Here is a 24,204-nt window from a genome sequence, read left to right on the forward strand (position 1 = left end):
GTCAGCCATAGTAGTATGATAGGTGTTGTTTTACAGGGTCAGTCATAGTAGTATGATAGGTGTTGTTTTACAGGGTCAGCCATAGTAGTATGATAGGTGTTGTTATACAGGGTCAGTAATAGTAGTATGATAGGTGTTGTTATACAGGGTCAGTCATAGTAGTATGATAGGTGTTGTTTTACAGGGTCAGCCATAGTAGTATGATAGGTGTTGTTTTACAGGGTCATAGTAGTATGATAGGTGTTGTTTTACAGGGTCAGTCATAGTAGTATGATAGGTGTTGTTTTACAGGGTCAGCCATAGTAGTATGATAGGTGTTGTTTTACAGGGTCAGTCATAGTAGTATGATAGGTGTTGTTATACAGGGTCAGTCATAGTAGTATGATAGGTGTTGTTTTACAGGGTCAGTCATAGTAGTATGATAGGTGTTGTTTTACAGGTTCAGTCATAGTAGTATGATAGGTGTTGTTTTACAGGGTCATAGTAGTATGATAGGTGTTGTTTAACAGGGTCAGTCATAGTAGTATGATAGGTGTTGTTTTACAGGGTCAGTCATAGTAGTATGATAGGTGTTGTTTTACAGGGTCAGTCATAGTAGTATGATAGGTGTTGTTTTACAGGGTCAGTCATAGTAGTATGATAGGTGTTGTTTTACAGGGTCATAGTAGTATGATAGGTGTTGTTTTACAGGGTCAGTCATAGTAGAATGATAGGTGTTGTTTTACAGGGTCAGCCATAGTAGTATGATAGGTGTTGTTTTACAGGGTCATAGTAGTATGATAGGTGTTGTTTTACAGGGTCAGTCATAGTAGTATGATAGGTGTTGTTTTACAGGGTCATAGTAGTATGATAGGTGTTGTTTTACAGGGTCATAGTAGTATGATAGGTGTTGTTTTACAGGGTCAGTCATAGTAGTATGATAGGTGTTGTTTTACAGGGTCAGTCATAGTAGTATGATAGGTGTTGTTTTACAGGGTCAGTCATAGTAGTATGATAGGTGTTGTTTTACAGGGTCAGCCATAGTAGTATGATAGGTGTTGTTTTACAGGGTCAGTCATAGTAGTATGATAGGTGTTGTTTTACAGGGTCAGTCATAGTAGTATGATAGGTGTTGTTGTACAGGGTCAGTCATAGTAGTATGATAGGTGTTGTTATACAGGGTCAGTCATAGTAGTATGATAGGTGTTGTTTTACAGGGTCATAGTAGTATGATAGGTGTTGTTTTACAGGGTCAGTCATAGTAGTATGATAGGTGGTGTTTTACAGGGTCATAGTAGTATGATAGGTGTTGTTTTACAGGGTCATAGTAGTATGATAGGTGTTGTTGTACAGGGTCAGTCATAGTAGTATGATAGGTGTTGTTTTACAGGGTCAGTCATAGTAGTATGATAGGTGTTGTTTTACAGGGTCAGTCATAGTAGTATGATAGGTGCTGTTTTACAGGGTCATAGTAGTATGATAGGTGTTGTTATACAGGGTCAGTCATAGTAGTATGATAGGTGCTGTTTTACAGGGTCATAGTAGTATGATAGGTGTTGTTTTACAGGGTCAGTCATAGTAGTATGATAGGTGCTGTTTTACAGGGTCATAGTAGTATGATAGGTGTTGTTTTACAGGGTCAGTCATAGTAGTATGATAGGTGCTGTTTTACAGGGTCATAGTAGTATGATAGGTGTTGTTTTACAGGGTCAGCCATAGTAGTATGATAGGTGTTGTTTTACAGGGTCAGTCATAGTAGTATGATAGGTGTTGTTTTACAGGGTCAGTCATAGTAGTATGATAGGTGTTGTTTTACAGGGTCAGCCATAGTAGTATGATAGGTGTTGTTTTACAGGGTCATAGTAGTATGATAGGTGTTGTTTTACAGGGTCAGTCATAGTAGTATGATAGGTGTTGTTTTACAGGGTCAGCCATAGTAGTATGATAGGTGTTGTTTTACAGGGTCAGCCATAGTAGTATGATAGGTGTTGTTTTACAGGGTCAGCCATAGTAGTATGATAGGTGTTGTTGTACAGGGTCAGTCATAGTAGTATGATAGGTGTTGTTTTACAGGGTCAGCCATAGTAGTATGATAGGTGTTGTTTTACAGGGTCAGTCATAGTAGTATGATAGGTGTTGTTTTACAGGGTCAGTCATAGTAGTATGATAGGTGTTGTTGTACAGGGTCAGTCATAGTAGTATGATAGGTGTTGTTTTACAGGGTCATAGTAGTATGATAGGTGTTGTTTTACAGGGTCAGTCATAGTAGTATGATAGGTGTTGTTTTACAGGGTCAGTCATAGTAGTATGATAGGTGTTGTTTTACAGGGTCATAGTAGTATGATAGGTGTTGTTGTACAGGGTCAGTCATAGTAGTATGATAGGTGTTGTTTTACAGGGTCAGTCATAGTAGTATGATAGGTGTTGTTTTACAGGGTCAGTCATAGTAGTATGATAGGTGTTGTTTTACAGGGTCATAGTAGTATGATAGGTGTTGTTTTACAGGGTCATAGTAGTATGATAGGTGTTGTTTTACAGGGTCAGTCATAGTAGTATGATAGGTGTTGTTTTACAGGGTCAGTCATAGTAGTATGATAGGTGTTGTTTTACAGGGTCAGCCATAGTAGTATGATAGGTGTTGTTTTACAGGGTCAGTCATAGTAGTATGATAGGTGTTGTTTTACAGGGTCAGTCATAGTAGTATGATAGGTGTTGTTTTACAGGGTCAGTCATAGTAGTATGATAGGTGTTGTTTTACAGGGTCAGTCATAGTAGTATGATAGGTGTTGTTTTACAGGGTCAGTCATAGTAGTATGATAGGTGTTGTTTTACAGGGTCAGCCATAGTAGTATGATAGGTGTTGTTTTACAGGGTCAGTCATAGTAGTATGATAGATGTTGTTTTACAGGGTCAGTCATAGTAGTATGATAGGTGTTGTTTTACAGGGTCAGTCATAGTAGTATGATAGGTGTTGTTTTACAGGGTCAGTCATAGTAGTATGATAGGTGTTGTTTTACAGGGTCAGTCATAGTAGTATGATAGGTGTTGTTTTACAGGGTCATAGTAGTATGATAGGTGTTGTTTTACAGGGTCAGTCATAGTAGTACGGCGCCCCGGGAGCTATTTAGCTTTGTGTCTTGCTAGATGGCTCTGCAACAGATTCTTCACCTTGTCGGCTCTGGTATTCGAACCTGACCATTCGGTTCCTGGCCCAAGGCTCCAACCGCTAGGCTACCTGCCACATTATGAGAGGAGCTGAGAGAACTGGGAGCTTAGGAGCTAATGGGTGGAGGGGGCGGGAAGGAGAGAGGAGGATGGAACTAATGAGAGGAGGATGGAGCTAATGAGAGGAGAAGGGAGATAATGAGAGAAGGGAGATAATGGGAGGAGGAGGGCGATAATGAGAGGACGGGGAGGAGAAGGGAAATAATAAGAGAAGGGGGATGAGAAGGGAGATAATGGGAGGAGGGGGAGGAGAAGGGAGCGTATGAGAGGAGGGGGAGGAGAAGGGAGCGTATGAGAGGGGGAGGAGAAGGGAGCGTATGAGAGGAGGGAGAGGAGAATGAGATAATTGGAGGAGATGAGAAGGGAGATAATGGGAGGAGGAAGGAGAGGAAAAGGGAGATAATGGGAGAATGATGGATAGGAGAAGGGAGTTAATGGGATGATGAATGAGATGAGAATGGAGATAATGGGAGGAGGAGGGAGAGGAGAAGGGAGATAATGGAATGAGAGGAGAATGGAGTTAATGGGAGGATGAAGGAGAGGAGAAGGGAGATAATGGGAGGAGGAAGGGTTGGAGGATGTATATAATGGGAAAATGAGGGAGATAATGGGAGGAGGAGGGAGAGGAGAAGGGAGATAATGGAATGAGAGGAGAATGGAGTTAATGGGATGATGAATGAGATGAGAATGGAGATAATGGGAGGGGAAGGGAGATAATGGAAGGAGAGGAGAATGGAGTTAATGAGAGGATGAAGGAGAGAAGGGAGATAATGGGATGATGAGGGAGAAGGGAGATAATGGGAGGAGGAAGGAGAGGAGAAGGGAGATAATGGGAGGAGGGGGATGAGGATGTATATAATGGGAAAAGGAGGGAGATAATGGTAGGATGAGGGAGAGAAATGAGATAATGTGAGGAGGGAGAAGGGAGATAATGGGAGGAGGAAGGAGAGGAGAAGGGAGATAATGGGAGGAGGAAGGGGATGAGGATGTATATAATGGGAAAAGGAGGGAGATAATGGGAGGATGAGGGAGAAGGGAGTTATGGGAGGATGAATGAGAGGAGAATGGAGATAATGGGAGGAGAAGGGAGATAATGGAAGGAGAGGATAATGAAGTTAATGGGAAGATGAATGAGAGAAGGGAGATAATGGGATGATGAGAAGGGAGATAATGGGAGGGGAGGGGAGATAATGGGAGAAGGAGGGAAAGCTAATTTGAGGAGATGGCACTGAATATCAATATACTGCCCAGGCAGACCTTTCAGAGACTGTGTGTGTGTGTGTGTGTGTGTGTGTGTGTGTGTGTGTCCTGTTCAGATGGAGACCTTGCCCTTCCTGTGCTATAATACACCCCACTTGGGAGGTTGAGGTGTGAGCACAGATCAAACTACCTTTGATTTCTGATTGACCCCTACTGTACAGTGCAGTGTGTACTGTGAATGACCCCTACTGTACAGTGCAGTGGGTACTGTGAATGAGTCCTACTGTACAGTGCAGTGGGTACTGTGAATGACCCCTACTGTACAGTGCAGTGGGTACTGTGATTGACCCCTACTGTACAGTGCAGTGGGTACTGTGAATGACCCCTACTGTACAGTGCAGTTTGTACTGTGAATGACCCCTACTGTACAGTGCAGTGGGTACTGTGATTGACCCCTACTGTACAGTGCAGTGGGTACTGTGAATGACCCCTACTGTACAGTGCAGTGGGTACTGTGAATGACCCCTACTGTACAGTGCAGTTTGTACTGTGAATGAGCCCTACTGTACAGTGCAGTTTGTACTGTGAATGAGTCCTACTGTACAGTGCAGTTTGTACTGTGAATGACCCCTACTGTACAGTGCAGTGGGTACTGTGAATGAGTCCTACTGTACAGTGCAGTGGGTACTGTGAATGAGTCCTACTGTACAGTGCAGTGGGTACTGTGAATGAGTCCTACTGTACAGTGCAGTGGGTACTGTGAATGAGCCCTACTGTACAGTGCAGTTTGTACTGTGAATGAGCCCTACTGTACAGTGCAGTTTGTACTGTGAATGAGTCCTACTGTACAGTGCAGTGGGTACTGTGAATGAGTCCTACTGTACAGTGCAGTGGGTACTGTGAATGAGTCCTACTGTACAGTGCAGTGGGTACTGTGAATGAGTCCTACTGTACAGTGCAGTGGGTACTGTGAATGAGTCCTACTGTACAGTGCAGTGGGTACTGTGAATGAGCCCTACTGTACAGTGCAGTTTGTACTGTGAATGAGCCCTACTGTACAGTGCAGTTTGTACTGTGAATGAGTCCTACTGTACAGTGCAGTGGGTACTGTGAATGAGTCCTACTGTACAGTGCAGTGGGTACTGTGAATGAGTCCTACTGTACAGTGCAGTGGGTACTGTGAATGAGTCCTACTGTACAGTGCAGTTTGTACTGTGAATGACCCCTACTGTACAGTGCAGTGGGTACTGTGAATGACCCCTACTGTACAGTGCAGTGGGTACTGTGAATGAGTCCTACTGTACAGTGCAGTGTGTACTGTGAATGAGTCCTACTGTACAGTGCAGTGGGTACTGTGAATGAGTCCTACTGTACAGTGCAGTGGGTACTGTGAATGAGTCCTACTGTACAGTGCAGTTTGTACTGTGAATGAGCCCTACTGTACAGTGCAGTGGGTACTGTGAATGAGCCCTACTGTACAGTGCAGTGGGTACTGTGAATGAGCCCTACTGTACAGTGCAGTCTGTCCTGTGAATGACCCCTACTGTACAGTGCAGTGGGTACTGTGAATGAGTCCTACTGTACAGTGCAGTGGGTACTGTGAATGAGTCCTACTGTACAGTGCAGTCTGTCCTGTGAATGACCCCTACTGTACAGTGCAGTGGGTACTGTGAATGAGCCCTACTGTACAGTGCAGTGGGTACTGTGAATGAGCCCTACTGTACAGTGGGTACTGTGAATGAGCCCTACTGTACAGTGCAGTGTGTACTGTCTACTCAGGTCTGTACCCTTGTCTCAGTAGCCTCCGAAAGACAATGTAGCAATGTAGTACAGATGGAGGATCTTAATTTGATCCAGTTTGCTACAGCAGGAAAATAATCCTGCAGCAACAGGAAATGTGAATTATTACGTGGATAATAATTAATAGAGGTTTGAAGAAGTCGATACACATCGGCTGATGTAAAAAGGGATTTATAAATACATTTGATTGATTGATGTTTCGTTAGGGCAAATCAAGTCTGACTTTTTAAACCTTGAAAACACTACAAGTTTGCATTTCTTCTGTGCAGAAACTTTCTGAGCAACAAGAGTGATCAAATGAAGATCCATCTGAGAATCCCAGGCTAATGATTTATCTCTGTCAGAAGATGTTTGTCTAACCACGGTCTTTCTGTAATGAACACAACACATCTTCATCAGCAATCTGCTTGTCATAGAAACAACTCCTCATCCAATGATAACGCTGTTTTTACTCCCCTCCTCCCCCTCCTCTCCTGTCCCCTCCTCCCTCCCTCCTCCTCTCTTCCTCCCTCTCCTGTCCTCTCCTCCTCCCTCCCTCCTCCTCTCTTCCTCCCTCTCCTGTCCTCTCCTCCTCCCTGACTTCTCCTCCTCCAACCTCCTCTCCTGTCCTCTCCTCCTCCCCCTCCTCTCCTGTCCTCTCCTCCTCCCCCTCCTCTCCTGTCCTCTCCTCCTCCCCCTCCTCTCCTGTCCTCTCCTCTCCTGTCCTGTCCTCTCCTCCTCCTCTCCTCCTCTCCTCCTCCCTCTCCTGCCCCTTTCCTCCCCTCCTCTCCTCTCCTCTCCTCCATCTCTTCTCTCATGGTGCTTTCCTCCCTCCCTCCTCTCCTCCCCCTCCATCTCTCCTCACTCCTCTCCTGCACCTCTCCTCCCTCCTCTCCTCCCCCTCCATCTCTCCTCCCTCCTTGCCTGCACCTCTCCTCCCTCCTCCCCTCCCCCTCCATCTCTACTCCCTCCTCTCCTGCACCTCTCCTCCATCTCTCCTCTCCCCCCTCCCTCCATCCCTCCCTCCCTCCTCTCTCCTCTCCTCTCCCCTCCCTCCCTCCCTCCCTCCCTCCCTCCTCTCCTCTCCCCTCTCTCCTCTCCTCTCCTCTCCTCTCCTCCCTCTCTCCTCTCCATCCCCCCATCTCTCCTCCCTCTCTCCTCTCCATCCCCCATCTCTCCTCCCTCCTCTCCTCTCCTCTCCATCCCCTCCATCTCTCCTCCCTCCTCTCCTGCACCTCCCTCCCTCCCTCCCTCCTCTCCTCTCCTCTCCCCAGCTCATAGTAGAGAAGACATCAGACTTCCCGTCAGCTGAGTTCTCTGTGGTGGAGGATGTGACTCTGCACTTCACCTGTTTGATGGACAGGTTGAACGAGCAGCGTCTCTTCCAGCCTGACCTCTGTGACGTGGACATAGTGTTGGTGCGCCAGCGCAGTACCTTCCCTGCCCACAAGGGGGTGCTGGCGGCCTACAGCCCCTTCTTTCACTCCCTGTTCTCCCAGAGCAAGCAGCTGCGTCGTGTCGACCTGTCTTTGGATGCCCTCAGCTCCCAGGTCAGTGGGCACCTAGCTAACTACATAAGGACTTCATAACACATTCGTAAGCCTGACATAACACATTCATAAAGACTTCAGAAGATTCACAACGAAGACATATCACATTCATAATCACTACATAAAACATTCATAAACTCTACATAACACATTTATAACCCCAGACATAACACAAGCTCTACATAGCACAGTCATAAGTTCTACATAGCACATTGAGAGCTGGGGTTAAGTTTAGATAAGGGTTAGGGTTAGATAAGGTTTTAAGGTAAGGATAAGGGGTTAAGGTTAGGGTTAGGTTTAGATAAGGGTTAGGGTAAGGATAATGGTTAAGGTTTGGGTTAGAGCTAGGGTTAGGTTTAGATGAGGGTAAGGATAATGGTTAGGGGTAATTGTTTACAGTCAGTATTATTTTCTGAATCTGAAGTATGCGTCTACACTGAACAGAAATATAAACGCAACCTGTAAAGTGTTGGTCCCATGTTTCAGGAGCTGAAATAAAAGATCCCAGAAATGTTCCATACGCACACAAAAATATTTATAAACATTTTATGCACAAATTTGTTTACATCCCTGTTAGTGAGCATTTCTCCTTTGCCAAGATAGTCCATCCACCTGACAGGTGCAATAAACTGATCACACAGGTGCTGGGGACAATAAAAGGCCACCCTAAAATGTGTAGTTTTGTCACAACTCAATGTCACAGATGTCTCAAGTTTTGATGAAGTGTGCAAATTGGCAAGCTGCAGGAATGTCCACCAGAGCTGTTGCCAGATAATTACATTTTAATTTCTCTACCATAAGCCGCCTCCAACGTTGTTTTAGAGAATTTAGCAATACATCCAACCGACCTACCAACTACAGAACACGTGTAACCACGCCAGCCCAGGACCTCCACATCCAGCAACTGCACACAGCCATTGAAGAGGAGTGGGACAACACTCCACAGGCCACAATCAACAGCCTGATTAATTCTATGCAAAGGAGATGTGTTGCGCTGTATGAGGAAATGGTGGTCACACCAGATACTGACTGGTTTTCATGAGGCTAAATGGTGGTCACACCAGATACTGACTGGTTTTCATGAGGCTAAATGGTGGTCACACCAGATACTGACTGGTTTTCATGAGGCTAAATGGTGGTCACACCAGATACTGACTGGTTTTCATGAGGCTAAATGGTGGTCACACCAGATACTGACTGGTTTTCTGATCCCCTCCCCTACCTTTTTGTAAAGGTATCTGTGACCCACAGTTGCATATCTGTATTCCCAGTCATGTAAAATCCATAAATTAAGGCCTAATGACTTTATTTCAAATGAACTGATTTCCTTATATAAATTGTAACTCAGTAAAATCTTTGAAATTGTTTTATGTTGCGATTCAGTGTAGATAGATTAAATGTTACTGATCTAGCATCTGCAGATGAACTATCCAAATAAAGTGTTACCCACATTGATCACTCCTGTCTGTCTCTCCTCCCAGGGCCTACAGCAGTTAACTCCTGTCTGTCTCTCCTCCCAGGGCCTACAGCAGATAACTCCTGTCTGTCTCTCCTCCCAGGGCCTACAGCAGTTAACTCCTGTCTGTCTCTCCTCCCAGGGCCTACAGCAGATAACTCCTGTCTGTCTCTCCTCTCAGGGCCTCCAGCAGTTAACTCCTGTCTGTCTCTCCTCCCAGGGCCTCCAGCAGATAACTCCTGTCTGTCTCTCCTCCCAGGGCCTACAGCAGATAACTCCTGTCTGTCTCTCCTCCCAGGGCCTACAGCAGATAACTCCTGTCTGTCTCTCCTCCCAGGGCCTCCAGCAGATAACTCCTGTCTGTCTGTCCTCTCAGGGCCTATAGCAGATAACTCCTGTCTGTCTCTCCTCCCAGGGCCTACAGCAGTTAACTCCTGTCTGTCTCTCCTCCCAGGGCCTACAGCAGATAACTCCTGTCTGTCTCTCCTCCCAGGGCCTACAGCAGATCACTCCTGTCTGTCTCTCCTCCCAGAGCCTACAGCAGATAACTCCTGTCTGTCTGTCCTCTCAGGGCCTATAGCAGATAACTCCTGTCTGTCTCTCCTCCCAGGGCCTACAGCAGTTAACTCCTGTCTGTCTCTCCTCCCAGAGCCTACAGCAGTTAACTCCTGTCTGTCTCTCCTCCCAGAGCCTACAGCAGTTAACTCCTGTCTGTCTCTCCTCCCAGGGCCTCCAGCAGTTAACTCCTGTCTGTCTCTCCTCCCAGGGCCTACAGCAGATAACTCCTGTCTGTCTCTCCTCCCAGGGCCTACAGCAGATAACTCCTGTCTGTCTCTCCTCTCAGGGCCTACAGCAGATAACTCCTGTCTGTCTCTCCTCCCAGGGCCTACAGCAGATAACTCCTGTCTGTCTCTCCTCCCAGGGCCTACAGCAGATAACTCCTGTCTGTCTCTCCTCCCAGAGCCTACAGCAGATAACTCCTGTCTGTCTCTCCTCCCAGGGCCTACAGCAGTTAACTCCTGTCTGTCTCTCCTCCCAGGGCCTACAGCAGATAACTCCTGTCTGTCTCTCCTCCCAGGGCCTACAGCAGTTAACTCCTGTCTGTCTCTCCTCCCAGGGCCTCCAGCAGATAACTCCTGTCTGTCTCTCCTCCCAGGGCCTACAGCAGATAACTCCTGTCTGTCTCTCCTCCCAGGGCCTATAGCAGATCACTCCTGTCTGTCTCTCCTCCCAGGGCCTCCAGCAGATAACTCCTGTCTGTCTCTCCTCCCAGGGCCTATAGCAGATAACTCCTGTCTGTCTCTCCTCCCAGGGCCTACAGCAGATCACTCCTGTCTGTCTCTCCTCTCAGGGCCTACAGCAGTTAACTCCTGTCTGTCTCTCCTCCCAGGGCCTCCAGCAGATAACTCCTGTCTGTCTCTCCTCCCAGGGCCTACAGCAGATAACTCCTGTCTGTCTCTCCTCCCAGGGCCTACAGCAGATAACTCCTGTCTGTCTCTCCTCCCAGGGCCTACAGCAGATAACTCCTGTCTGTCTCTCCTCCCAGGGCCTACAGCAGATAACTCCTGTCTGTCTCTCCTCCCAGGGCCTACAGCAGTTAACTCCTGTCTGTCTCTCCTCCCAGGGCCTCCAGCAGTTAACTCCTGTCTGTCTCTCCTCCCAGGGCCTCCAGCAGATAACTCCTGTCTGTCTCTCCTCTCAGGGCCTACAGCAGTTAACTCCTGTCTGTCTCTCCTCCCAGGGCCTCCAGCAGATAACTCCTGTCTGTCTCTCCTCCCAGGGCCTCCAGCAGATAACTCCTGTCTGTCTCTCCTCCCAGGGCCTACAGCAGATAACTCCTGTCTGTCTCTCCTCTCAGGGCCTACAGCTAATTACTCCTGTCTGTCTCTCCTCTCAGGGCCTACAGCAGATAACTCCTGTCTGTCTCTCCTCCCAGGGCCTACAGCAGATAACTCCTGTCTGTCTCTCCTCCCAGGGCCTACAGCAGATAACTCCTGTCTGTCTCTCCTCCCAGGGCCTACAGCAGATAACTCCTGTCTGTCTCTCCTCCCAGGGCCTACAGCAGATAACTCCTGTCTGTCTCTCCTCCCAGGGCCTACAGCAGATAACTCCTGTCTGTCTCTCCTCCCAGGGCCTACAGCAGATAACTCCTGTCTGTCTCTCCTCCCAGGGCCTACAGCAGATCCTTAACTTCATCTACACCTCCCGTCTGTTGGTCAGTAGCCGTAGCGTCAGAGATGTGCTCAACGCTGCCACCCTGCTGCAGATGACGGACATTGCAGCTTCTTGCCGTGACCTCATCAGCAGCCAATCACTAAGGGCCGCGGTAGAAAACCTGGCCAATCAGGATGGCCTCGGAGATCCTGATTCCATGACAACGACCCCCGGCAGTCAGCTGTACCGGGAGATCAAGCAGGAGGCAGAGTTAGGGAGGTCAGAGTTAGAGAGGGTGTACACTCGAGAGGGTAACAGCCCTTTCTCTGTGAGGGTGGAAGACGGACATGGAAAGAGCCAGCAGCATCACCTTCCCTCCTCCCAGACCTCCCAGTCCCAGGCCAAGCAGTACTACTACCAACAAGAGGACAGGGAGAGTGGGGGAGGAGGAGGGAGGGGTCTGTTTAAGCTGGAGGGGGGCGGGGAGCAGATCATCGTAGAGGTCAACCTCAACAACCAGACACTCAACGTCTCCAAGGGGTCAGAGAGCAAGGCTGTCGCCAAATACACCGCCGACACCGCCATGTTCACCCGCTCCCATGGGGACCAGAGGGACGAGGAGGAAGAGGAGAACAAGGAAGAGGATGATGATGGGCAGGTCGGGGAGGAGGAAGAGGAGGAGGATGAAGAGCAGAGAGAGAGAGAGGAGGAGATGGAGAACAGCAGCGAAGAGTATGAAGAGGAGGAAGAGGAAGAGGAGAACAATGATATGAACATACCAGCAGAGGAGTCTATTATGATGAACAGGCCTCGTCCGGGGACTAGAACCCTGGAGGTCGCCACGACGACCGTCTCCATGCGGCAGACCCTTGGTGACGCCACCCTTGCCAACCGTCACCAGGGCAGGAAGAGGAAGCAGAACCCTGAGAGTGTAGGTCAGATGGTCAGACTGGAGGAGAAGCAACACTTCCCCTGTAAGAAGTGTCCCAGAGTCTTCAATAACCGCTGGTACTTGGAGAAACACATGAACGTCACTCACAACCGCATGCACATCTGCAACAAGTGTGGAAAACGCTTCCTACTGGAGAGTGAACTACTGCTGCACCATCAGACCAACTGTGAGAAGAGTATACAGGTTAGTAACTACGACACTACTACTACTACTACTACTACACTAGTATTACTACTACTATACTACTACTACACTACTACTACTACTACTACTACTACTACTACTACTACTACTACTACTACTACTACTACACTAGTATTACTACTGCTACTACTACTGTACTACTACTACACTAGTATTACTACTACTATACTACTACTACACTACTACTACTACTACTACTACTACTACTACTACTACTACTACTACTACTACTACACTAGTATTACTACTACTATACTACTACTACACTACTACTACTACTACTACTACTACTACTACTACTACTACTACTATTACTACACTAGTATTACTACTGCTACTACTACTGTACTACTACTACACTTATTACTACTACTACACTAATATTACTACTACTACTACACTAATATTACTACTATTACTACTACTACACTATTACTACTATTACTACACTAATATTACTACTATTACTACTACTACACTATTACTACTATTACTACACTAATATTACTACTATTACTACACTATTACTACTATTACTACTACTACACTATTACTACTATTACTACACTAATATTACTACTACTACTACACTAATATTACTACTATTACTACACTAATATTACTACTACTACTACTACTACTACACTATTACTACTATTACTACACTAATATTACTATTACTACTACTACACTCATATTACTACTATTACTACACTAATATTACTACTACTACACTAATATTACTACTACTACTACTACACTCATTACTACTATTACTACACTCATATTACTACTATTACTACACTAATATTACTATTACTATTACTACACTAATATTACTACTATTACTACACTAATATTACTACTGCTACTACTACTGTACTACTACTACACTTATTACTACTACTACACTAATATTACTACTACTACTACACTAATATTACTACTACCACTACACTAATATTACTACTATTACTACTACTACACTATTACTACTATTACTACACTAATATTACTACTATTACTACTACTACACTATTACTACTATTACTACACTAATATTACTACTATTACTACACTAATATTACTACTATTACTACACTAATATTACTACTACTACTACTACACTCATATTACTACTATTACTACACTAATATTACTATTACTACTACTACACTCATATTACTACTATTACTACACTAATATTACTACTACTACACTAATATTACTACTACTACTACTACACTCATATTACTACTATTACTACACTAATATTACTATTACTACTACTACACTCATATTACTACTATTACTACACTAATATTACTATTACTATTACTACACTAATATTACTACTATTACTACACTAATATTACTACTACTACTTCTACTACTACTACACGTATTACTACTTCTACACAAATATTACTACTACTACTACTACTACTACTACTACTGTACTACTACTACACTTATTACTACTACTACTACTACTGTACTACTACTTCTACTACACTTATTACTACTTCTACACTAATATTACTACTACTACTACTACTGTACTACTACTACTGTACTACTACTACACTTATTATTATTACTACTACTACTACTACTGTCCTACTATTACACTTATTACTACTACTACTACTACTACTGTACTACTACTACACGAATATTACTACTACTACTACTACTGTACTACTACTACTGTACTACTACTACACTTATTATTACTACTACTACTACTACTGTACTACTTCTACTACTACTACTATTATTACTACTTCTACTACTACTACACTTATTACTACTACTACACTAATATTACTACTACTACTGTACTACTACTACTACTACACTAATATTACTACTACTACTACTACTACTACTACTACTACTACACTCATTACTACTACTACTACACTAATATTACTACTACTACTGTACTACTACTACTACTACACTTATTACTACTACTACTACTACTACTGTACTACTACTACACTTATTACTACTACTACTACTACTACTGTACTACTTCTACTAATACTACTATTATTACTACTTCTACTACTACTACACTTATTACTACTACTACACTAATATTACTACTACTACTGTACTACTACTACTACTACACTAATATTACTACTACTACTACTACTACTACTACACTTATTACTACTACTACTAAACTAATATTACTACTACTACTACTACTACACTAATATTACTACTACTACTGTACTACTACTACTACTACACTAATACTGCACTTATTACTACTACTACTACTATTACTACTACTACTACACTAATAATACTACTACTGTACTACTGCTACTACACTTATTACTACTACTACACTAATATTACTACTACTACTACTACTACTACTGTAGTACTACTACACTTATTACTACTACTACACTAATATTACTCCTACTACTACTACTGTACTACTACTACACTTATTACTACTACCACTACTACTGTACTACTACTACACTTATTATTACTACTACACTAATATTACTACTACTACTACTACTGTACTACTACTACACTTATTACTACTACTACACTAATATTACTACTACTAATGCAACTACTACTACACTTATTACTACTACCACTACTACTGTACTACTACTACACTAATATTACTACTATTACTACACTAATATTACTACTACTACTACTACTACACTATTACTACTATTACTACACTAATATTACTATTACTACTACTACACTCATATTACTACTATTACTACACTAATATTACTACTACTACACTAATATTACTACTACTACTACTACACTCATATTACTACTATTACTACACTCATATTACTACTATTACTACACTAATATTACTATTACTATTACTACACTAATATTACTACTATTACTACACTAATATTACTACTGCTACTACTACTGTACTACTACTACACTTATTACTACTACTACACTAATATTACTACTACTACTACACTAATATTACTACTACCACTACACTAATATTACTACTATTACTACTACTACACTATTACTACTATTACTACACTAATATTACTACTATTACTACTACTACACTATTACTACTATTACTACACTAATATTACTACTACTACTACACTAATATTACTACTATTACTACACTAATATTACTACTACTACTACTACACTCATATTACTACTATTACTACACTAATATTACTATTACTACTACTACACTCATATTACTACTATTACTACACTAATATTACTATTACTATTACTACACTAATATTACTACTATTACTACACTAATATTACTACTACTACTTCTACTTCTACTACACGTATTACTACTTCTACACAAATATTACTACTACTACTACTACTACTACTACTGTACTACTACTACACTTATTACTACTACTACTACTACTGTACTACTACTTCTACTACACTTATTACTACTTCTACACTAATATTACTACTACTACTACTACTGTACTACTACTACTGTACTACTACTACACTTATTATTACTACTACTACTACTACTGTCCTACTATTACACTTATTACTACTACTACTACTACTACTGTACTACTACTACACAAATATTACTACTACTACTACTACTGTACTACTACTACTACTACTACTGTACTACTACTACACTTATTATTACTACTACTACTACTACTGTACTACTTCTACTACTACTACTATTATTACTACTTCTACTACTACTACACTTATTACTACTACTACACTAATATTACTACTACTACTGTACTACTACTACTACTACACTAATATTACTACTACTACTACTACTACTACTACTACTACACTCATTACTACTACTACTACACTAATATTACTACTACTACTGTACTACTACTACTACTACACTAATACTACACTTATTACTACTACTACTACTACTACTGTACTACTACTACACTTATTATTACTACTACTACTACTGTACTACTTCTACTAAGACTACTATTATTACTACTTCTACTACTACTACACTTATTACTACTACTACACTAATATTACTACTACTACTGTACTACTACTACTACTACACTAATATTACTACTACTACTACTACTACTACTACACTTATTACTACTACTACTAAACTAATATTACTACTACTACTACTACTACACTAATATTACTACTACTACTGTACTACTACTACTACTACACTAATACTACACTTATTACTACTACTACTACTATTACTACTACTACTACACTAATAATACTACTACTACTGTACTACTGCTACTACACTTATTACTACTACTACACTAATATTACTACTACTACTACTACTACTGTAGTACTACTACACTTATTACTACTACTACACTAATATTACTCCTACTACTACTACTGTACTACTACTACACTTATTACTACTACCACTACTACTGTACTACTACTACACTTATTATTACTACTACACTAATATTACTACTACTACTACTACTGTACTACTACTACACTTATTACTACTACTACACTAATATTACTACTACTAATGCAACTACTACTACACTTATTACTACTACTACATTAATATTACTACTACTACTACTATTACTACACTTATTACTACTACTACTACTACTGTACTACTACTACACTAATATTACTACTACTACTACTACTGTACTACTACTACACTTATTACTACTACTACACTAATATTACTACTTCTACTACTATTACTACTACTACAACACTTATTACTACTACTACACTAAAATTACTAGTTCTACTACTATTACTACTACTATGTCATTAGGTGAATGCACCAATTTGTAAGTCGCTCTGGATAAGAGCGTCTGCTAAATGACTTAAATGTAAATGTAAATGTACTACACTAATATTACTACTTCTACTACTATTACTACTACTACACTAATATTACTACTTCTACTACGATTACTACTACTACACTAATATTACTACTTCTACTACTATTACTACTACTACACTAATATTACTACTTCTACTACTATTACTACACTAATAATACTAAGTCTGCTACTATACTACTGCTACTACACATATTACTCTACTACACTAATACTATTTCTACTACTACTACTACCCTAATAATAATACGTCTACTACTACTACTACCAGTAGACTAATATTACTACTACTTCTACTACTACTACTACTACTACTACTAATATCTACTATTACTACTTAACTCACAGGTTAATATATATAATAATAGTATTGTTGTTATAGTAATAATGTAGTATCAGTATAGTAGTAGTAGTAGTAGTATTAGTAGTAGTGTTGCTGTAGTAGAAGTAGTAGTAGTAGTAGTGGTATAATAGTATTGTTGTTATAGTAATAATGTCATATCAGTTACTAACCAATACACTCTTCTCACATTTGGTCTGATGGTGCAGTAATTAACTTAACTTACTAACTACTACTGCACCATCAGACCAACTGTGAGAAGAGTGTTACTACTACTACTACTACTACTATTGCTACTACTACTGCTACACTGCCACTACTACTATTTTTACTACTACTACTACTACTACTACTACTACCACTGCTATCTACTACACTACTACAACTGTGAGAAGAGTGTATTGGTTAGTAACGATTACTACGTTATTACTACAACAACAATACTCTTATACCATTACCACTATTACTACTACTACTACTACTACAATAACACTACTACTACTACTACTACTACAGTACCACTGCAGCATGCACCATTTCAACTGAATATTGTCATCCACTGAGTTCAATGAGTGTGTGTTTCAGTGTGTAACGTGTGGCAAGGCCTTTAAGAAGCTCTGGTCTCTCCATGAGCACAACAAGATCGTTCACGGTTACGCTGAGAAGAAGTTCTGCTGTGAGATCTGTGAGAAGAAGTTCTACACCATGGCACACGTCAGGAAGCACATGGTCGGTGAGTACTATCAGCATGGTAGCGTTATAGTAACGGTCTGTGAGTACTTTCACCATGGTAACGTCAGAGTAATGGTGGGTGAGTACTTATCACCACGGTACATCCACGTAGTAACGCCAGGCTCTTGCTGCTCCGAACGACCAGGTGCATACGCTCTCCAAGGCTTATGTGAGGAAAACTCTGAAAAGAGTGAATATTCCCAAAGCCGCCGCCCCAGATGTCATTCCTGGCCATGTCCTCAGAGCGTGCGTTGACCAGCTGGTGGGCGTCTTCACGGACATCTCAACTTGTCCCTGTCCCAGGATGGAGTTCCCATTTGCTTCAGGGAGACAAAGAAAACCAAGGTGAACTGCCCAAATGGCTATGGTCCCGTCGTACTCACCTCTGTCATCATGAAGTGCTTGGAGAGGCTGGTCATGGTCCACATCAAGGCCAGTATGCCAGGCCCACTGGACCCACTCCAATGTACCTACCACTCCAACAGATCCATGGAAGATGCCATTTCCATCGCTATTCACACGGCTGTAACACATCTGGACAAAACGGACACCTATGTCAGAATGCTGTTCATTGACTACAGTTCAGCCTTCAACACTATTGTTCCCTCTGAGCTCGACACCAAGCTCAGAACCCTGGGTCTGGTCACCACCCTCTGCAACTGGATCCTGGACTTCCTGACGGGCCGAACACAGGCTGTGAGGATTGGCAACAACACCTCCTCCACACTGACTCATGACACAGGGCCTCCCCCAGGGAATGCCATTACAGTCAGATGTCAGTGATTTTGTTGGGGTTGAGAGATAATCTGTAGGGTTGTGGTCTCCTGTAACCTGACCTGATCAGGACAGTCATGACAATACATACAGCTTCTCTTCTGTCATTAGTGTTCTAAAATTGTAATCTGTATGTCTTACACAAAGACATGAGGGGGAACAGAGGAATAAATACATGTAGTGTGATTGGGGAATGAAAACCAGGTGTGCAGGGAACAAGACAAAACAAATGGATCAATGAAAAATGGAGCGGCGATGGCAAGAAAGCCGGTGACGTCGAGCGCCGAAAGCCGCCCGAACAAGGAGAGGGGACGACTTTGGCGGAAGTCGTGACAGTTCGCCACCAGAACCCAGCACCTCTCCTCCGGACCATACCCCTCCCACTCCACGAGGTACTGAAGGTCCCTCGCCCGACGCCTCGAATCCAGGATGGAACGGACGGAGTACGCCGGGGCCTCCTCGATGTACATCGAGGGGGTGGAGGAACCTCCCGCACCTCAGACTCCTGGAGCGGACCAGCCACCACCGACCTTAGGAGAGACATATGGAACGAGGGGTTAATGCGGTAATCGGGGGAAGCTGTAACCTGTAACATACCTCGTTCACTCTCCTCAGGACTTTAAATGGCCCCACAAACCGCGGGCCCAGCTTACGGCCGGGCAGGCGGAGGGCAGGTTTCGGGTCGAGCAACGGTCCGCGCTGGTCTTTTGGCGCAACACGACCTGCTGGAGGTGACCATGGGCGGCTTCCCATGTCTCATCCGCGCGCCTGAACCAATCGTCTACCGCGGGAGCCTCGGTATGACTCTGATGCTACGGTGCCAGAACCGTCTGGTACCCCAATACACACTGAAAGGGGGAGAGGTTAGTGGAGGAGTTGCGAAGCGAGTTCTGCGCCATCTCTGCCCAGGGCACGAACGCCGCCCACTCCCCCGGCCGGTCCTGGAAATTGGACCGCAGAAACCTGCCCACATCCTGGTTCACTCTTTCCACCTGCCCATTACTCTCGGGGTGAAACCCAGAGGTAAGGCTGATCGAGACCCCCAGACGTTCCATGAACGCCCTCCAGACTCTCGAAGTGAACTGGGGACCTCGATCAGACACTATATCCTCAGGCACCCCGTAGTGCCGGAAGACGTGTGTAAACAGGGCCTCCGCAGATTTTGGGGCCGTAGGGAGACCTGGCAGAGGGAGGAGACAACAGGGCTTAGAGAAATGATCCACAACGACCAGGATCGTGGTGTTGCCCTGTGAGAGAGGAAGATCCGTCAGAAAATCTACCGACAGGTGTGACCAAGGCCGTTGTGGAATGGGTAAGGGATGTAGCTTACCTCTGGGCAGGTGTCTAGGAGCCTTATACTGGGCGCACACCGAGCAGGAGGAAACGTAAACCCTTACGTTCTTAGCCAAGGTGGGCCACCAGTACTTCCCAGTCAGACAGCGCACCGTCTGACCGATCCCCGGATGACCAGAGGAGGGTGATGTGTGGGCCAAATAGATCAACTGGTCACGGACAGCAGACGGAACGTACTGACGCCCGATGGGACACTGGAGGGGAGCGGGCTCTGTACGTAACGCCTGCTCAATGTCCGCGTCCAGCTCCCACACGACCGGCGCTACCAGGCAGGAGGCCGGGAGAATGGGAGTCTGATCCATGGGCCGCTCCTCTGTGTCATACAGCCGGGACAGTGCGTCTGCCTTCACATTCTGGGAACCTGGTCTGTAGGACAGGGTAAGCACAAAACGGGTAAAGAACATGGCCCACCTTGCCTGACGAGGATTAAGTCTCCTAGCTGCCCGGATGTAGTCCAGGTTGAGGTGGTCAGTCCAGATGAGGAAAGGGTGTTTAGCCCCCTCAAGCCAATGTCTCCACGCCTTCAAATTCTTAACAACAGTCAACAGCACCTGGTCCCCCACATCATAGTTCCGCTCCGCCGGGCTGAGCTTCTTTGAGAAGAAAGCACAGCGGCGGAGCTTTGGTGGCATGCCCAAGCGCTGTGAGAGCACGGCTCCTATCCCAGCCTCGGACGCGTCCACCTCCACTATGAACGCCAAAGAGGGATCCGGATGGGCCAGCACGGGAGCCAAGGTAAACAGAGCTCTTAGGTGCCCAAAAGCCCTGTCCGCCTCAACCGACCACTGCAGACGTACAGGACCCCCCTCAGCAGTGAGGTAATGGAGGCAGCCACCTGGCCAAAACCCCGGATAAATCTCCGGTAGTAATTGGCAAACCCTAAAAATTGTTGCACCTCCTTTACCGTGGTGGGAGTCGGACAATTACGCACGGCTGCAATGCGGTCACTCTCCATCTCCACCCCTGATGTGGAAATGCGATACCCCAGGAAGGAGACAGACTGCTGAAAGAACAGGCATTTCTCAGCCTTGACGTACAGGTCATGCTCCAACAGTCGTCCAAGTACCTTGCGCACCAAGGACACATGCTCGGCCTGTGTAGTTGGAGTATATCAGAATATCATCGATATACACCACTACACCCTGTCCGTGAAGGTCTCTGAAAATCTTGTCTACAAAGGATTGGAAGACTGATGGAGCATTCATCAACCCATACGGCATGATGCCCTGAAGTGGTACTAAACGCCGTCTTCCACTCATCTCCTTCCAGGTTGTACGCACTCCTGAGAACTAGTTTAGTGAAGAAGCGCGCCCCGTGCATTGACTCAATCGCCGTGGCGATAAGAGGTAATAGGTAACTATACCTCACCGTGATTTGATTGAGAACTCGATAGTCAATGCACAGGCGCAGACCTCCATCATTCTTCTTCACAAAAAAGAAACTCGAGGAGGCGGGGTGAAGTGGAGGACTGAATGTACCCCTGACGCAGGGATTCAGAGACATGTGTTTCCATAGCCGCCGTCTCCGCCTGTGAGAGGGGATACACGTGACTCCTGGGAAGTGCAGCGTCTACCAGGAGATTTATCGCACAATCCCCCCGTCGATGGGGTGGTAATTGAGTCGCCTTCTTTTTGGAGAAGGGGAGAGCCAAATCAGCATATTCTGGGGGAATGCGCACGGTGGAGACCTGGTCTGGACTTTCCACCGTGGTAGCACCAACGGAAACCCCTACACACCTCCCCGAGCACTCTCGCGACCACCCCGTGAGAGCCCTCTGTTGCCAGGAAATGGTGGGGTTATGACGAGCCAACCAGGGAAGGCCTAGTACCACGGGAAACATAGGAGAGTCAATGAGGAAGAGACTGATTCTCTCCTCGTGACCCCCCTGTGTCTCCATGGCCAGGGAGATAGTGGCTTCCCTGATTAGCCCGGACCCTAATGGTCGACTATCCAGAACGTGAACCGGGAAAGGTCTAACCACAGGAATAATGGGGATCCCTAAAGGGTGAATGCTCTGTCGATAAAGCTCCCAGCTGTGCCTGAATCGACGAGCGCCTTATGCTGGGAATGCAGGGGAAACTCATGAAAACAAACATGCACAAACAGGTGGGCAACAGAGGACTCTGGATGAGAGTGGTGCAGACTCACCTGGGGTGACGCCAGAGTGCCCTGCCTGCTGCCTCGACTCCCAGAGGGACCAACCCGGCACCGACCAGCAGTGTGCCCTCTGCGGCCACAGATGGTGCACGTGAATGCCCCTCCTCCAGCCTCCCTACGCGCAGGCTCTCTCAGCTCCATGGGCACCGGGTGCTGGAAGATGGAACTGACAGAGCCCCCTCTGGACGTCCGCGGGTGACCAGCAGGTTATCCAACCGGATGGACAGATCCACCAGTTGGTCAAATGTGATGGTGACATCCATTCAGGCCATCTTCCGTCTGACATCATCGCGCAGGCTGCATCTGTAGTGGTCGATGAGGGCCCTGTCATTCCATCCTGCTCCGGCGGCTAAGGCCCGGAATTCCAGTGCGAACTCCTGTGCGCTCCTCGTCCCCTGCCTCAAATGGAAGAGCCGTTCCCTGCTCTTCCTTCGGGTGGATGGTCGAAGACGGTGAACTCCTCGAAGTGGTCCAACGCCGCGTCTCCTTCACCCCATACGGCATTTGCCCACTCCAGAGCTCTCCCCGCGAGGCATGAGACGAGGGTGGACACTCTCCCTTCCCGAGGGAGCTGGGTGAACGGTGGCCAGGTATAGGTTCAGTTGTAAGAGGAACCCCTGGCACCGTGCTGTCGTCCCATCATCCTCCCTGGGAAAACTCCCTCACGACGCCAGGTCAGCGAGTCAATCACCACCTTCCGGAGACACCTGAAACCCCACCTCTTTAAGGAATACCTAGGATAGGATAAAGTAATCCTTCTAACTGCTAAGTGACTTAAATGTAAATGTAAGGGAGAGACGCATCCCACTAGAACTGGACCCGGACGGGACGGGTAGAAGTAACCCCGGTTGCGCTGGGAGAGGCGTTGGAGAGACTTCCTGTCTCTCCCAGCGGTCCATGGTCTGGACAACGCAATCCATCATGGCACCGAGATTATTAAAAGCTTAAAAGTTTAATTAAAAGCTGTGAAAACTACACAACATGTTTCTGGTACGATTTCAGTTCGACGTGGTTGCTTGCTTAAACTGGAACAGAATAGGGCAAAATATGAGCTTGACATATCGTAATCCAAACAGGGTGGGAATGGGTCAGAGTGGATGGGGGCAGCGGGGGAATGGGTCAGACTGGATGGGAGCAGCGGGGAATGGGTCAGACTGGATGGGGGCAGCGGGGGAATGGGTCAGACTGGATGGGGGCAGCGGGGGAATGGGTCAGACTGGATGGGGACTTAGGGGGGGGAATGGGTCAGACTAGATGGGGGCAGCGGGGGAATGGCTCAGACTGGATGGGGGCAGCGGGGAATGGGTCAGACTGGATGGGGGCAGCGGGGGAATGGGTCAGACTAGATGGGGGCAGCGGGGGAATGGCTCAGACTAGATGGGGGCAGCGGGGGAATGGGTCAGACTAGATGGGGGCAGCGGAGGAATGGGTCAGACTGGATGGGG

At 45.1% G+C, this 24,204-nt stretch overlaps 1 protein-coding gene across 1 annotated transcript in view; it reads left to right on the forward strand.

Moving 5' to 3' along the window:
- Nucleotides 1-24,204, forward strand: part of zbtb47b (zinc finger and BTB domain containing 47b) — a 129,283-nt gene that overhangs the window by 69,623 nt on the left and 35,456 nt on the right. Inside the window, 3 exon segments of the mRNA XM_055928151.1 lie at nt 7,458-7,733; nt 11,360-12,478; nt 18,329-18,476. Of these exon segments, the coding sequence (XP_055784126.1) occupies nt 7,458-7,733; nt 11,360-12,478; nt 18,329-18,476 (1,543 nt within the window).

This window comes from Salvelinus fontinalis, chromosome 7 (assembly GCF_029448725.1).
Source record: "Salvelinus fontinalis isolate EN_2023a chromosome 7, ASM2944872v1, whole genome shotgun sequence".
Lineage (NCBI taxonomy): Eukaryota > Metazoa > Chordata > Actinopteri > Salmoniformes > Salmonidae > Salvelinus > Salvelinus fontinalis.